Source organism: Peromyscus eremicus, chromosome 8a (genome assembly GCF_949786415.1).
Source record: "Peromyscus eremicus chromosome 8a, PerEre_H2_v1, whole genome shotgun sequence".
Classification (NCBI taxonomy): domain Eukaryota; kingdom Metazoa; phylum Chordata; class Mammalia; order Rodentia; family Cricetidae; genus Peromyscus; species Peromyscus eremicus.
The window spans coordinates 80,339,974-80,356,819 of record NC_081423.1 but is presented as its reverse complement, the minus strand read 5'-3'; the positions used below and the strand labels follow the sequence as shown (position 1 = coordinate 80,356,819).

Genomic DNA, 16,846 nt, shown 5'->3' with positions numbered 1-16,846 from the left:
GGCCCTCTGATTCCTTTGGCATTCATATGTTTAAAAGCTATTTATCTTGGTTCATATAAGTTTTCTTCCTTTTTGTGACAAAGATATGCTATCAGTCTCAAAGTGATCACACACACACACACACACACACACACACACACACACACCTGCTCCCTCTTTTCTGAGTCCCACCGTTCACTTTCTGGACAGCATGTGTTGAGACCCTTAACTTCACTCCTCAGGGCCATGAAGATCGGCCAGACCATCTTATGGCATCCAGAATCACCTTGGGTCTTCCAGGAATAGATCTTTTAAGAATTAAGACCCAGACGATTGGGTGAGGCCTGGATTCGGAAAAGGGAAGGAATCCTCTTCCCAGTTCTTCATCCTGACACAGTGTAGCATCCAGTCACAACTCTCTGCTCCCCATCCCTCCTGTGGAAAGTGTGAAGCTGAGAACGTATGGCTCACATGCAGCTAAAGTGAGGGGTACTATGAAAACTCTTAACAGACACTAAGTAATGGCCACAGGCTGCTCCAGTCTGGGCCCTACCCTGTGTCAGGGATGTGCAGGGCCGGGCAAGGAATGCGGTTCTGCTGCAGTACTCAATCTCTCCTTATCTAGCTCAGGGGTTACTGGTCTGTGGCTGGCGCCATCCATGAGTGGCCCCCAGGCTGTTCTCAGTGGCACTATAGTTCCCCCCACAGGCAGCTCTTCCTCCCCCCTCCCCCATCACTTTTCTTCATCCTGGGCTTTAGGCCTGAACAGGTCCCCTGACAGTGCTCAAGGTGGAGAGGCTGGAGTCCTGCCAAGCCCTCCCCTCTTCACAGTGTGCCGGGCCTGCCTGAGAGGTGGACCAAAGACCCAGGCCTTTCTCGGTAGCCGACCCCACCCCCCAGCTGTCTTAACAATTCAGGTTGAGAGGGGAAAAGCATTAGCTGTTTCAAGTCTTGACCTACTCAGAAGTGTGTCGGGCACAAAGGACAGTGTACTCAGCCCTCAGAGCTCTGGCTTGTGGCTTCCTGAGTTTAGAGACCTCACCTCTGTGGCAGTAATGGGGGTGGGGGTCCAAAGGGAAACACATTTAGACAGCTGCCCCAAATCTGCCAGCCATGGACCCAGTCCTCCTGAAATATGCCACTTATGCGAGTGACTCAAGGGGAAATGAGACTCAGCTGTCCTTCAACAGGTTGAGACACCAGAAAGGCTGGGGAGACACTAGAAGAGACTGTCACTTACCCACAGCCATTTTGTGTGGTGAGAGCCCCTACATTTAGGGGAAGCCCGTCTGCTCAGCACATCTCGGCAGCAGATCAGAACGTTGAACACACAAAATGTGAATGAAGTCTGGAGTCACCTTTGGGACCGCAGGATTAAAGTACCCCCACCACATGTGACTTCTCATTTCCGGCTGCAAGCTCCGTTTTTTTTTTTAAATAGGAATTCTCCCCCCTGTGCTTGTCTCGTCTCTCTGAACAGTTCTGAGCCCCCATTACTGTTTTCAAATGCATGCGTGTTCAAATGAATCTCCAACTGGAGGACAAAATAAAACTCAGAAAGCTTTGTGTACATCTGGTATGCGAATCCTTTGACGATGCAGCCTACCCTTCTTCAGAATCCGAATTATTTTTGTCCCCGTTTTAGAGACAGTTCAGACAAAATCAGTGTATGGTCTGGAGAAGCAATCTGGTAGCAGCCCACTCGGAGACGCAATTATTGAGCAATGTTAAGCTGCCAGCACTGGGTGGGATGGCTACCAGGTAACAGTACCGTGCACCACTGCCCCGACCTCACTTCAGCTGTGGATCGACAATGGCTAAGAGCCACGTTTCTCAACTGGCTGTGTGGCTTCGAATACAGCATCCTTGTATGCCTCCAGCTACCCATCTACATACTTGGACCTTAAAGTTTAGTACTTGGGCCGGGGTGTTTCTCAGTGATAGAGTGCTTGCCTAGCCATGTGCAAGGTCCTAGGTTCCATCCCCAGCATATGCACAAGTGTGTGCAAGCACACAAAAGTTTAGTTCAGCAGCTCTCAATGTGGATCTGGACCAGCCATTATCAGTGGCACCTGAGATTCAGAAACAAAACTCTTAGCTCATCCCAGACCTTCTGATTCAAAAAGTTAAAAAAAAAAAAAAAAAAAAAAAAAAAGGCAGCCAAATCTCACCATGGTTGTGTTTCTATAATCCCAATCCTGCAGAGGAAGACAGAAAGGAGTCTGGAAGGCAGACACAAGCCTGGGCTGTGGTTAGTGGTAGAATACTGCCCAACATTGAAGGCCTTGGGTTCGATTCCCCCAGCACTGCAAAAAAAACTTATTTTCAACAGGAATGAGTTTGACTGGGCCCTGCAGACAATTCAGAGGCCGCCTGGGAACCGTGCAAACATCCGTTTACTGGGGCACTGAATCTACTACAGGTTTCGAGGTGAGCTACTGTGAGCCAGAGAGCTCTGAGTAGTGAATAAGATCATCCCGGAGAAGGAGACTGCACCCACCACCCCAGTGATGAACTGATGACAAATACTGACCTGGATCCTTCATGGGTCCTTGGCCAAATTCCACCGAAGCACTGGAAAAATGGTGGAAGACTGCCAATAGAGGTCAGTGAAGGAGGTCTAGGTTTGGGGGTCAAATGGAACACTGGTTTATATCCTTGCAACACCACTTAGCAAGTGGATTTGGACACTGGTGTGAGTGACCAGCCCAGCCCCAGAGCAGGCATCCACGATGACTAGTAGGGAGCCCCATATGTGCCAGTGAAGCAAGGCAAATCCAAAAGAAAACACAGGGCTGAGGGATAGCTCAGTAGCAGAATGTGTGCTTAGCATGTCCAAGGGCCTGGGTTCAATTCCCAAAGAGGGCTGAGATAAAGTAGCTTTGTACTGGACCCTGTCCCCGCATGGGGACAAAGCTACAGGAACAAAGACAAGTCGAGTGAAAGAAAAGCAATTTTATTAAAAAGAAAAACAACAAAAGAAAGCTGGGACCAGAGCATGGGGTCAGTCCATCCGGGCCTTCAGTGTCCTGGTGGTGATCTTGTCCTTTTCACTGCCAAGGGAGAAAAACCACACACACACACAAATAATCATGTGTACTGTTCTCTCCTGCCTGCCTCCCCTCTGAGCCTTAGCTGTAAGAAAGGCTGCCTGGCACCTGCTGCCCTATGGACTGTTAGGAGGGGGACATGGGCATGGGCAGGGGAGCTTTCTCCGGAGATGGTTTGGGCTGGACTGAAACACCTTCTAAAGGAATGGAGCCCCCCAGACCTACAGAACGAGCACCCGAGTCTCACTGCAGTAGACACAAGAACCTGGGTCACTCAATTCTGCTTTTCATGGTGAGTAAGCAGGACCCATTGGAAAGGGGACACTATGGCATTCTATCAGGTTCCTGGTGACAGCCTCGAACAAACAGGGAGAGAGCACCTCAGGTCTGGCTAGGGAATGGGATATGGGATGTGAACCATGCACACAGTTCTGGGCTGTAGAGGAAGACGTGTGGAGGATAAAGCCACCGGCCACTCAGTCTGCAGGGAGCTACTTCCCATGGTCATCCCTGAAACTCTGGGGATACCATTAGGGAAGAAATGTCCACTGTGAGGAGACTCAGGGTCACAAAGTGTCACCCAACAGAGGGCTGGAGAGCCTGGGCAGCACCTAGCTGCCTCCTGTGGTAAAGCATTGACTCTGGGGCTCTGGGCCTGTGTTGGCTCCTTCCTTCTCTGTCCCTCTCTTACTTTTTTTGAGCAGGGTTTTACTGTTTAGCTCAGGCTAATCTCGAACTCAAAATCCTCTTGCCCCCGCCTCCCCAGTGCCTAGAATACAAATGTCCCCGCTTCCTCCTGTCACCATGCTCTGCTTCTAGTGGTTCCTCTGCCCTGACACCTGATGAGGGCTTCCGAGGTGAGGTCAGTGGTATGCTAGCAGAGGGGGAGCACAAGTGTCTGTGAAGGTTCTAGACTTCTCATACTCACATGATGTGAACAATGACGCCCATGCCCGACACGGCGTCCCGGTCCACGGCATTCAGCATGGCTTGGGAAATGGTCTCAAACAGGTGTTCTGGATCCTGCCAACAGTAAAGCTTTCAGAGCTGGGCTGTGTTCCTTCTCAACCCTCTTACTTTCTCGACTCCAGCTGTCCTGCTCTGGGCCCTGCCCTGCCTGGTGTGGGGAATGATGGTTCCTTGGATATGGGAACTTCTCAGCTCCTTCCTCAGGAAGAAACAGGACGAAGAAAACACTTCAAACCCGACAGTGTGACCTTGGGCAAGTGTCATAATTATACCCTCCGTCAGAGCCTCGGTCCCCCTTTGTAAAATGAAGTGTGTCTCTGCTAGGTTCCAGAGAACTGCAGCCTGAGACGGTCCTGCATGTCCCACAGGCACCCCCAAACTCAGCCACGCGATCTCACAAGCCCACGCCTCAGACCAGCCCTTCCCCTCAATTCTCCATCTTGGACTCCCTGCCTTGACTCTGGCTTCCCTCCTGTCCCCAGTCAGGACCCTAGCATCTCCTGTAGATGAGTGACCCCTCACAAGCAGCTGTATCCTGGACCCTCAGGTTCCTTTCACTGAAGGAAAGCATTCAAACACACCGGGGTGCTGAAGGTCCCACCCTGCTCTTCTCCAGCTTCATCTCACCACACACATTCTCCCACTTACAGGCGCTCTCAACTCACTGAACATATCTGGCCTGCCTGTACCCCAGTATAGGCTACTCTGCCAGCCCCGGGCCTGCTTTTTCCTCTCCCTCCTCCTCTGTGTGTCTGAACAACTATTTGAATGACCCTTAATGGCAGTTAAGCCCTTGAAGTCACTTTGTACCTGGCCTCCACCAAGCCTGCAGAGCAGAACAGCTGCATTTCAGCGCCTCCCTTTGAAGTGTAGCTCTAGTTTTTTTAGTTACTTTCCTCAGTACCCTGTCTGAGGAATGCTCCCATTCACAGCTGAGGCAAACGGAGGTAGAACAGGGCTGACTCACTTATATAAGAATGGGTTTCCACCCAGGGAAGCAGAGGCAGGTGGACCTGTGAGGTTGAGGCCAGCCTGGTCTACAGAGTGAGTTCCAGGACAACCAGAGCTGTTACAGAGAGAAACCCTATCTCAAAAGCCAAAACCAACCAAACAAAATGGCTGAAACAGAAGGGTTTCTACTTCAGAAACCCAGCTCCAGGCTCACACTGGTGCTGCCTGTCATGGGGGAGGACACTGGAAACCTAGTGTGATGATGATGATGGCCAGGGTGGGTCAACAGAGGCTGCTCTCCTCCCGGCCAGCCAGCCCAGGTGGAACTTTTGGAAATCCTCCAACGGAGCAGCGGCTGTGGCCTGCTCTCTTTCCACACCTTCCCCTCAGTTCCGCTGCACAGACACATTTGTCTATAATGGCCATGGGCTGACGGATGTTGCTAACTTACCATGTTGGGCTCCCAGAGAGACTCGCACATGCCGTACATTTGTTCGGAGCAGGTTCCACTGACTACAAAGTCGTCAGTCACCATGGGGCAGCCAATGAGGTCTAGAGAGCAAATGAAGGGCTTGAAGGTCTTCGGGTCCAACCCAGCGATGACAGGCTCTGTATAGTAGGGACCAAACCTGTGGCCAGGGTGAGAGAGAGTCCAGAGTTCACACAAGGGAGGCTGCCAAGGGAGGGGCTTGGGAACATCCCTTCACTGTGGCTAGCCCCGTGCAGACCCTCCCCCCTCTCCCGGCAAGGTTCTAGTGTGTTCACCCTCCTCTCTGACTTCTCTTCCCCGCCTGGCCCGCCCTCCCTTGCTAGTCTTTCTTTGAGAATTCTGCTTCTCATCTTCATTACTAGCCAAAGTCCCACCATGATTCCGCTCTCTGTTTGTGCATTTACACCCCTACTTCTCTAGAAAAAGGATTTGAGACTGGGCTAGGGTGTGACTCACTGGCAGAGCACATGCCCAGTATGCGTAGAGCCCAATAGTCTGAGTTCCAGTAGTGCAAAAAAACTTTTAAAATTAAAAGTATTGGGTATAGTGGCACATGTCTGGCCCTGGTTTTCAAGAGGAAGGAGGATCGAGCTGGACACCAACCTGGACTACAAACAGCACCCTCTGGGATCTTAATGGACACGTTCAAGCTGGGCATGGTGGCACACACCTTTGATACCAGCATTTGGGAGGCAGGAGCACCTCTGTGAGTTTGAGGCCAGCCTGGTCTACATAGTGATTTCTAGTTCAGCTAGGGCTACAGAGAGACCCTGTCTCAAAAAGCAAACAGACCAGAAAAAAAAAATATTCAAGACAGAATGGCCAATCCCAGTAGAAACTTCCTGTGTGTCTCCTTGGTTTATAGCATTTTGTTTTTGTTTTTGAAGACAGGGTTTGGGTGTCCTGGCACTTACTCTGTAGACCAGGCTGGCCTCAAACTCAGAGACCCATCTCCCTCTGCCTCTCGATGGTCTATAGCACTTGAGTAGGTGAGTGTCAGGGTGAGTGTACGGGGTGAGGGGTGAGTGTACAGGGGTGAGTGTACAGGGGTGAGTGTACAGGCATGTGGAGGTTGGTCCTGGGGATTTTTTTTTTTTTTTTTTTTTTTTTTTTTTTTTTTTGTATACAGCATGTATGACCAGAAGAGGGCACCAGATCTCATTACAGATGGTTGTGAGCCACCATGTGGTTGCTGGGAATTGAACTCAGGACCTCTGGAAGAGCAGCCAGTGCTCTTAACCTCTGAGCCATCTCTCCAGCCCGGATTTTTTTTTTTTTTTAATAATTTATTCTTTTTATTTTGTGTGCATTGATGTTTTCCCTGCATGTATGTCTGTGTGAGGGTGTTGGATCCTGGAGTTACAGACAGTTGTGAACTGCCATGTGGGTGCTGGGAATTGAACCCGGGTCCTCTGGAAGAGCAGTCAGTGCTCTTAACCGATGAGCCATCTCTCCAGCCCCAGTCCTGGGGATTAAACTGAGCAAGCAGTATGTCTGAGGACATGGTCGTCAGTAATGGCGCTATAAAAATGATTTAGGACTCAAACTGGACCTCGGAGGTACAGCATTTGCCTAGCAGGTATGATGCCCTAAGTTTAACCCCCATCACCACAAAAGAAATACTTAAAGGAAAAAAATAAAAATAAAAGAGGGGAGGAGTTTGCTGAAGGCGGGGGACACAGCAGTGGAACACCCGCCTAGTCTGTGCAGAGCCTAGCTAGGTTCTGTCCGTGTACCCACGGAGGGGGGGAGGGGGAGGGACAGGGACGGGGGCAGGGGAGCCACAGCAAAACAAGTGTGATGGGCTGGAGAGATGGCTCAGCAGTTAAGAACACTGGCTGCTCTTCCAGGGGTCCTGAGTTCAATTCCCAGCAACCACATGGTGGCTCCCAACCATCTCTAATGAGATCTGGTGCCCTTTTCTGGCATAAAGCCATACATGCAGACAGAGTATTCATACATAAAATAAATAAATAAATCTTAAAAACTTCCTATGTAGAAGAACAAGCAGTGCTCTTAACCTCTTCTAGAGGTCAGAGTTCAATTCCCACCAACCACATGGTGGCTCACAACCATCCATAATGAGATCTGGCTCCCTCTTCTGGGCTGCAGGCTTATAGAACACTATACACAATAAATAAAAAAAAAATCTTAAAAAAAAAAAAACAAGCCGGGCGGTGGTGGCGCACGCCTTTAATCCCAGCACTCGGGAGGCAGAGCCAGGCGGATCTCTGTGAGTTCAAGGCCAGCCTGGTCTCCAAAGTGAATTCCAGGAAAGGCGCAAAGCTACACAGAGAAACCCTGTCTTGAAAAACCAAAAAAAAAAAAACAAAAAAACAAAAAAAACAAAAAAAAAAACAAAAAAAACTTCCTATGTAGCTGCTTTTGAACTCTTGATCCTCCTGCCTCGAATTACCCAGTGCCATGATGACAGGTGGACGTCACCATGCCCAGGTCAAATAGGATAATTTGATACAAAGTTCTTTCCCTTTTTTTTCCTTTTTGTTTTTTTATGTGCATGTGTGTGGGTGCCAAGGATGCCAAAAGTATCATGATCCTGAGTTTTTCAAGCCTCATGAGAATCAAATTTTACAAGGTATTTAAAATTTTCATTCTCTTTTGATATATGATGACCTTGAATTTTTTTTTTGAAGATTTTTATCTTTATTTTTATGTGTATGGGTGTTTTGCCTGTATTACGACTGTACACCACATGCATACAGTACCCAGAGAAGCCAGAAGAGGGCATCAGATCGCCTAGAACTGGAGTCACAGACTGTTGTGAGCTGTCCTGTAGGTGCTGGGAATCGAACCTGGGTCCACACAAGAATAAGGGCTCAGCAGGACAGTGGTGGTGCACGCACACCTTTACACACCTTTAATCCCAGCACTTATGAGGCAGAGCCAGGCAGATCTCTGTGAGTTCGAGGCCAGCCTGGGCTACAGAGTGAGTTCCATGACAGGCACCAAAACTACATGGAGAAACCTTGTCTCGAGAGAAAAAAAGAAAAAAAAAAAGAATGGCTGGGAAGCCAGGTCCTGTGAGCCAGCATTCACGAGACAGATAACCCCGGGGCCAGCCTGGTGTAGATGAGTTCCAGGCCAGCCATGCTAGAGTGAGACTGTCTTAGACAGGAAGGAATGAGCGGGGAGGGAAGGAGAGTAAGGTGAGGAATGAAAGAGGGAGGCCAGGGAGAAACTGTCCCCACAGCACTCCGTCTAACTCTGTGTCTAAGCCCCAACGCCCCCTCCACTCACCGTTTCTCATACAAGAGGTTGGCCACCATGCTCATGAGGGTGTAAGGCTTGATCTGCCGACCTTCCTTCAGCTCATACAGGTTCAGCCGGAACTTGAGGCGCTGGGCACTGGGGTAGGAGAAGCAGAGAATGAGTCATTGGTAAAAGTCATCTAGTCTTCAACCTGCACAGTCAGCTGTAACACAAGGAGACACCATTTCTGTCCCTACCAAGGAACGATGGAGCAGTGCTGTACCCACTGATGAGAAGGTGCCTGCAGAGGATGACCTTTTGTCCCCTAGGGCTACCTCAGAGTTCCAGATAGTCCCCACATAGAACCAACCAATGCCACACGTACTAAGCAAAGCAAGGCTTCCAAGACACAGGAACGGAGCGTCTCGGGGTGAATTTAACTTCATCTTATAGGGAAGGAAGCTGAGGCCAAGAGAATGAGGGGTTGCTGCCCACAGCAAGCAGGCAAATCCAGTGAGAAGAGCCTCCAGAAGGCCACAGCAAAGGAGGGATGCCGGAGCCTCAGAGTGAGCCCAGGGAAGCTGTGTTCTTGAGACTTTTCAAGAGTCCTGATAAGCGAGCCTTCGAGGCCAGTGTGGGCTACAGAGTGAGTTCCAGGAAAGGCACAAAGCTACACAGAGAAACCCTGTCTCGGGAAAAAAAGAAAAAGAAAAAAAAAGATTCCCAATAAGTTTCCCTCCCATCTTTTAGGACGCCAGCACCTGCTGCCGCTTTAGGTCTCATGTCCTCCCCGGAAATCCTACCCCAACTTTCTCCCCTCTTCTTCTTCTCTTTGTTGTTGTTATTATTTATTTGTTTCTGTATGTGCACATGTTTACTGTACATGTGGAGGTCAGAGGATAACTTGTAGGGAGTCGGTTCTCTCCTTTTACCTCTGGGTTCCAGAGATTGAACTCAGGTTACTGGGCTTAGCCACAAGCACCTTTACCCACTAAGCCATATTATATTGCCTTCCATTTCCTCTCCCTTTCTGGCTTCTCCCTGGTCCCCTGCAAAAAATAAGGCTCAGCTCTCCAGGTACAGCTTACAACATGCCCCCCCAACCAGCCCCACACATACTGTCCTTCTAGACTCTGCTCCCCCAGATTCAACATGTCACCAAGGCCTGTCCAGTCCTGAGGTGTGACTTCAAAACCCATTCCCTTTGGAGGACTTGCCTTAGCTCCTCAAAAGTGGCATAGTAAAGGAAAAAAAGAAAGAAAAAAAGAAAGGAAGGAAGGAAGGAAGAAAGATGGATAGATAGATCAATCAGTCACCATCAGGGCTGAAGAGATGGCTCAGTGGTTAAAAGCAGTTGTTATTGTGAAGGACCCGGGTTCGATTCCCAGCACCCACATGGAAGCTCACTACTTCCTCAGACACCAGGCATGCATGTGGTGCACAGACATACATGCAGACAAAGCACTCATATGAATAAAATAAAATTTAATTTAATTTAAAAGGGGGGGGTGTCCCCTCAGTGGTGGCACAAGCCTTTAATCCCAGCACTTGGGAGATAGAGGCAGGCAGATCTCTGTGAGTTCGAGGCCAGCCTGGTCTACAGAGCTAGTTCCAGGACAGCCGAGGCTATATAAAGAAACCCTGTCTTGAATCTCCCCCACCAAAAAATGGAGCTGGAGAGATGGCTCAGCGGTTCAGAGGACCAGGTTTGTTTCTTAGCACCCACATGGTACCCTGACACCCTCACACAAACATACACGCAGGCAAAACACCAATGCACATAAAAGAATACATATTTTTTAAAAAGAAAAATACAAAACAAAACCAAAAACAACAACAACAAAAACAAAAAAACTCTCACTATCTTTCCCTGTAACAGTCCTAACTGCTGGATCTCAGTCACAACATGCTCACGACAGGAACCATCTTGGAAATGTCACTGATGACTTCGGGCACTAGATTAGATTTTCCTCATATGAAATGGCATTGTTTTCAAATCACTTTTTTTGTTTGTTTTTTTGGTTTTCAAGACATGGTGATGGATTTAAAGGCATGTGCCACCACCACCCAGCTTCAAATCATTTTCTAATATATAACGGTCCTCTGGGTCTTTAAACACCTCTGGGTTACTATGTTCTGAAACAATGTAAACGCCATGTGAATGGTTCTTTTACCCCAGTGTTTGGGGAATATTGACAAGAAAAAATTCTGAGTATATTTAGTACAGATGCAATCATTTCCTTCAGATTCATAGCTGCCCCCCTTAGCTCTGTAGCCCAGGCTAACCTGGAACTAGGTAATCCAGCGAACCTTGAGGTAGGTGTGATTCTCCTGCCTCATCCTTCCTAACGCTGGGGTTATAAGCATGAGCCACCACCATCGTCTTTTATTTCTGTCCCTAATGCTAGAGATTGACCGCAGGGCCTTATGCTTACTAAACATATACTCCACCATCGAATTACAGCCCCATTCCAGCAGAATACTTTTCATTCAAGCTAGTTCAATCTGATGCAGAACCTTTAGACACAGAGGGTGGGCTGTGTTACATTTAAAAAATAAAAATAAAGGGCCTGGGGGGGGGCGTTGCCTGGGGAGATGGCTCAGTGTGTAAGAGCACTGGCTGTTCTTCCAGACAACCTAGGTTCGATTCCCAGCACCTACATAGGAGCTAACAGCCTTCGGCAACTCCAGTTCTGGGGACTCCAACAACCTCTTCCGGCCTCCAGGGCACAACATGCAGTTGGTACACAAACTTACGTGCGGCAAAACACCCATCCACACAAAATAAAAGAAATCTTTTAATAATAATAGTAATAAAAGGACATGGGGGCTTGGGCCTGAGGATATAGTTCAACAGCACATCACATGCTTAAACATTTAAAATCCTGGTTTCAATTTCTAGTATCAGGAGGGAGGGAGGGGGAGAGAGAGAGACTTGAAACTTGACCTCAATGCTCAAGGAATAAATGAATCGCTCTCAGGCCTCACAACAGCCACTGAGGCCAGTCAGCAACAACTCGAAAAGTCCCATCCTTGAAGACTTGGTCAACAGGCAAAAACACCCAAGGCCAAGCCTGACCAGTCCAATTCCTAAAACCCACATGATGGAAAGACAGAACCAACTCCTGCAAGCTGTCCCCTGGCCTCCACACACATGTGGCACCTGGGCATACAAACACAATAAAATAATAAGAAGAAATGTAGGGGCTGGAGAGCTGGCTCAGTAGTTAAGAGCAGTGACTGCTCTTCCAGAAGAACTGAATTCTATTCCCAGTGCCCACATAATTGGCTCACAATCATCTGCAACTCAGACTAGGTGAGCATACAGTGTGTGTGTGTGTGTGTGTGTGTGTGTGTGTGTGTGTGTGTGTCCAATGCCCTCTTCTGGCCTCTACAGGCACTCATGTGGTGCACAGACATACAAGTAGGCAAAATACCCACACACATAAAAGAGAAATTTTTTCTTTTGGTTTTTCAAGACAGAATTTCTCTGTGTAACAGTCCTGGCTGTCTTGGAACTCATTTTGTAGACCAGGCTAGCCTCAAACTCAGAGATCTGCCTGCCTCTGCCTCCCAAGTGCTGGGATTAAAGGCGTGCACCACCACCACCACCACCACCACCACCACCACCACCACTAACCCAGCTACGTATTTCATTTTTTAAAGTCCCATCCTTGCTTTCCCCAACACCAACCACAGCAATCCTAATCCCCATGCTCAGGCATCACAAACCAGACCTGTGTGCTTCCCCTTTCAGACTCTCCCATCTCTCAAACCACATAACCCCTGTCAACTAGGCAAGTGGGCAGTTCAAGCCTACCAGCTCACCAGGGTTAGTTATCACTCTGTTATGTCTGTTTTGTCGGCCACCTAGTGCTTTAGGGAGCGTGCACAGCCTTTGGCTTCAGAGAAACCTGCATTGGGATCCGGCAGGCATTCATTAATGGCATCTTGAACAAAAGGCTCTCTGAGACTCTCAATGTCTTCATCTGCAGAATGAGACAGCTAGCCAGTAATATCAAGACCGCCATTAAAGGACTCCCTGACAAAGTTGCTTCCCATAGAGTCCAGTAGTGGTAGTGTTCGGCAGATGGCTCACATCAGGCTGCTCGAGACAAGTTGGTCAACAAAGACACCAGAGTGAAGGCGGGGCTCTGGGACACTTACACTGTCTGGACGTCGGTAGCCAGCCCGGCCAGGCCTATGTAGAGCCTGTCACCCATGGGAAAGATCTTCTGGAAGTCCGTGGTCACCATCTGGGCCTGGATTCCGAAACGCCTGTCCGCAGCGATGGCCACACAGTTCTTGCCCTTCATGGCCATGACGGCCCCTCCGTTATAGGACATAATAGACTGGAAACAGACAAATCAAGGGGCTCAGATCGTGGAGCTAAGTGTTGCCATAACCTCCCGCCCAGTCTCCGGAGGCGCCTGGAAGCCCGGAGCTCCAGCCCTAAGATCGGCCCGGCGAGGCACCCAGGAACCGCACTCATCCGCACGGTCCTGCCATGCGCATTCTACTGACCAGCAGACCCTCTCCGTCCCACATTCAAGGCTTACCCATCCATGCTTTCAATTCCCATCCCAGGCTCCTTCCCTCCACTCCCCAAGCTCACCATGATTGCGCTCTAGTAGGACTCCGATCGCCACTGCAATTCCTGCAAACCGGCTCTGGCTGTCTCTGGGCCAACGCTCCCGCCGGGCCTCCCCCATTGGCTGATGGGCCGACTCTTCCTGACCAGTGCAGCTTTCTATTGGATAAGCGACCCGTCAGTCACAAATATGCATAGTTTGGTTGAGAAACCAAAACGGAGGTCTGGAAAGCGGAAAGTGAAAAGTCACTGTGAGTGCGGAAGAGCCTGCAGTCCGGGGCATGTTGGGATCTTGGCGGACCTGGACTCTGGCGTCCTCTCCCCCCCCCCTTCCCGCCCCGGGGGAGGGGGCGGAGCTGGCGACACGTGGGCTGCGGACGCGGCCTTGTGGAGCTTCGGCTGTACTCAGAGGGTGTCCCTGGGCTTACTGGGGCGCTGTGGGAGTTGGGCATTTTACTCCAGCTAGCTGACTTCATGTATTCATTCACAAATCCCTACTGTGGACCGGGCACTTGGCGGAGCTGCGAATACCCACTGGCAGCTGTATACCGAGGGCGCTCATTCATTGCAGAATGGGGAGCCGAGCGAGGTTTCGTGCTGCGAGGGTTCAGCTGCGGAGGGGAATTTTTTTTGGGGAGGGAGCGGGGGGTTACAGGTTGTTCAGCTTTTGGAGTCCGTCACCCCCATTCCTACAGGTCGACTGACGTAGCCCTAAGTCTCCGTTCACTCTACAAAGGAACGTTCTGTGTCCATCCACATATAAGTCACTAGCCGAGGATAGCCTGGGCCAACCGTTCCGGAGCAACCCAGGTGGGACGTGCGTGTCCCTCGCCTTCCCCTCCGGAATCCAACCCGCCTTGGTTCTCCGGCCACGGCTCCCGATCTTCGGGATCGGATTTCTTTGGCTGGAAAAGCTACTGTGACTGCTTGCGTTCATCGCTGCTCTTGCGCCATAGCGCGGTCTCTCCTATTGACTCGGCTCTCTGCCTCACAAACAACTGTCACCGTCTCTGTGGCGCAATCGGTTAGCGCGTTCGGCTGTTAACCGAAAGGTTGGTGGTTCGAGCCCACCCAGGGACGGTCAAGTTTTTGAGTGCGCCCTTTTTAAAAAAAAAAAAAATCACAAAAGCCAAACTCTGTACCGAGAGTCATTGTGTTTAGAAATTCATTGTGGACAATGACAGGATTTCTCCTAACGACCCCCCACCGCCGCTCACCACTCTTTCCCCCAATCTGGACTACGGAAAAGCCAAAAAAAAAAAAAGGTTTCTGTCTCGCTGTCATGTTTCACAATGCCTTTTTTCCTAGGATTAAGAATGAATTTGGCCGGGCGGTGGTGGCGCACGCCTTTAATCCCAGCACTCGGGAGGCAGACCCAGGCGGATCTCTGTGAGTTCGAGGCCAGCCTGGGCTACCAAGTGAGTTCCAGGAAAGGGGCAAAGCTACACAGAGAAACCCTGTCTCGAAAAACCAAAAAAAAAAAAAAAAAAAAAAAAAAAAAAGAATGAATTTGCTGTGGAGTTTAGCCGGACAAAAGCTTTAGAAAGTTTTAAAAGTTTAGAAAGACAAAAGCTTTCCATTGTCTGCGTCAGTGGATGATATAAACTTGAAATAGTACATCTGTTCCAGAGGAAAGAGTCAGGAAAGAAATCTCGAGGGTAGAGGTGAAAGAGGAAGAACCTAGCTGTGATCTACAGAGAAAGGCATACAACGAGGGGGTCTAAGCAGACATAAGTAGGGGAGTAGGGTAAGATTGCCCCCAAAGAGAGGGAAAGAGAGCCATTAAGAAGAATGAGGACGTAGATGCAGAGACGGACAAAGGGTACTGTTTGCAGGAGGGACAGATGTAAAGGACACAGAGGTAAAGCTGTGCATGAAAGCTAATGGCCATTGCCGCCACCATCTTAAAGGGGATCTCATCCTTACATCGCTCTAGTATGCACTGGAGACAGTCCCTGCCTTGATGTCCCAGGTTCCTGCCCTTTGGGAACCTGATTTATGACTGGTAGTGACCCTCCAGTGAGTAGTTATCAGCTAGAGGACAGGGTAGGATACAGACAACATGGAGGGAAGGAAGAGTTCACGTTTGCAGAGGTGCATTGGTGTAGGTGGGCAGGAAGCCTCTACCTTCCTGTGTAGAATGTGCAAGGGACTCTTTCAATCAGTTCTCTAGACATTTGGCTCAAAGGAAGTCTCTCTGGACTCCCTCTCTGATGTTTACACACCCATATGCACAAGCCTAGGCGACCACCTGGCCCTTCAAAAGGCAGAGAGAAGGGTCTTTTCAGGACCTCCTGGTCCTGCTGTCAAAACCCAGCCTACCTGCTCTGCCTAAAGCAATACTTGACATTGGCACGTGTCAGATGCTTCTCCACAGCTAATAGAATAAAGACAGAAAGACCAGAGAACTTCAGATGTGGGAAGGGTTGATTCTCCTGATAAACCAGAGAATCTAACAAAGTCCCAGCACAGATGATTTATTGAAGTTTTAGTGGGCAGTGGGTCTTCGGGGTGCTTCTACTCTCCAGCGGTTTACTCTGGACTGGAACTTAATAGCTGCTTGAGGAGTAAATGGATACTCGTTTAATAACCTTCCTGGGTGCCAGCGTTTGATGAAACCGAGATTTCAGGGACTTCTAGTGAGAGAATGTCAGAGACGGGGTCCCTGTGGAGGTACCCTTCGTGCTGGGCACTTGTGCTCGCTACAGCAGAGTCCAAGATGCCCAGACACACAGGCCCTGATGACAGTGGGCGTGTCTAACTCGAGCCCCCTTCCCACAGTAGCTTGCGAGCTCGAGGTACCCGATGTAGGGACTGGGAAGCAGGTGACCGATTCTCCCGGGGCCTCTCCCGCTCGCTCTGGGATCACCCGGTCTTGGCGGAAATTTCTCCCGCCCTTCCTCTCCACCCTCATTCGGCCACCGCGGGCTGAGGGCTGAAACTGTTGGGGTCACTGGACGGCCAGCGTCCACAGGGCTCCTGATAAGCCAGCCAGTGTGTAAAGCACTCAGTCCGGGGAGCCCCAACTTCGGGGCTGCTTTGGGCTTGGGACAAGGAGAGGAAGCGGGCGCTCCGAAGCTCCACAAAGATTCATTCCCTGCTCGAGCCAACCTACCGTGCTGGCGCTTAAAGGCATTTCAGGCCGGATAATCGAGCTCTTTGGAGGGAAAGTCACAGTGGCCACCCCCTATAAATCAGAAGTAACGAATAAGCGAAATCGAGCGACCTAATGAGGCCCACGGTTCTCGTGGTAACGCAGAATCGATTCGCTTCCTCGGCGCCGTCTCTTCCAGCTCTCCTTCCTGCCCTGCCTGGTGCCGGGGCCGCTGGGGACCCGCGAGCAAGCGCTGGGTGGAGCCGAGGGTGACTGTCGGAGTCGGCTGGCACCGGCCGCCTTCGCGCTCGCCGGCTCCTCCGAGGCGGCCAGGGAGGCGCACCGGCGGCGAAAAGGCGCGCGTCCTCTCTCGACTCCTCGCTTCCTAGTGCGCCCGGGCCTCGCGAATTCGGCTAGTTATTGTGTCTCTGGCCCGGCGCCCGAATTCGTGTCTCGGGCTTGCTCTCCCCGCCCCGGATTGCGTTCCATTCTTCTCCGCCGGAGCACGCCGA

The 16,846-nt window shown here is 50.3% G+C and overlaps 1 protein-coding gene and 1 non-coding gene across 2 annotated transcripts; one reads left to right on the top strand and one right to left on the bottom strand.

Annotated features, from left to right (window-relative positions):
* Positions 1-2,919: 2,919 nt before the first annotated feature.
* Positions 2,920-16,713, bottom strand: Psmb3 (proteasome 20S subunit beta 3). The gene is made up of 7 exons (XM_059271656.1): positions 16,356-16,713; positions 13,265-13,464; positions 12,817-13,001; positions 8,698-8,805; positions 5,401-5,578; positions 3,958-4,052; positions 2,920-3,032 (listed from the first exon to the last, which is right to left on the bottom strand). The coding sequence occupies exons 2-7, from the start codon at positions 13,265-13,267 to the stop codon at positions 2,984-2,986; spliced, it is 618 nt and encodes a 205-aa protein (XP_059127639.1). The 5' UTR covers positions 13,268-13,464; positions 16,356-16,713; the 3' UTR covers positions 2,920-2,983.
* On the top strand, positions 14,247-14,320 carry Trnan-guu (transfer RNA asparagine (anticodon GUU)). The gene has a single exon. It is a non-coding gene; the product is annotated as a tRNA-Asn (tRNA).
* Positions 16,714-16,846: the final 133 nt, after the last annotated feature.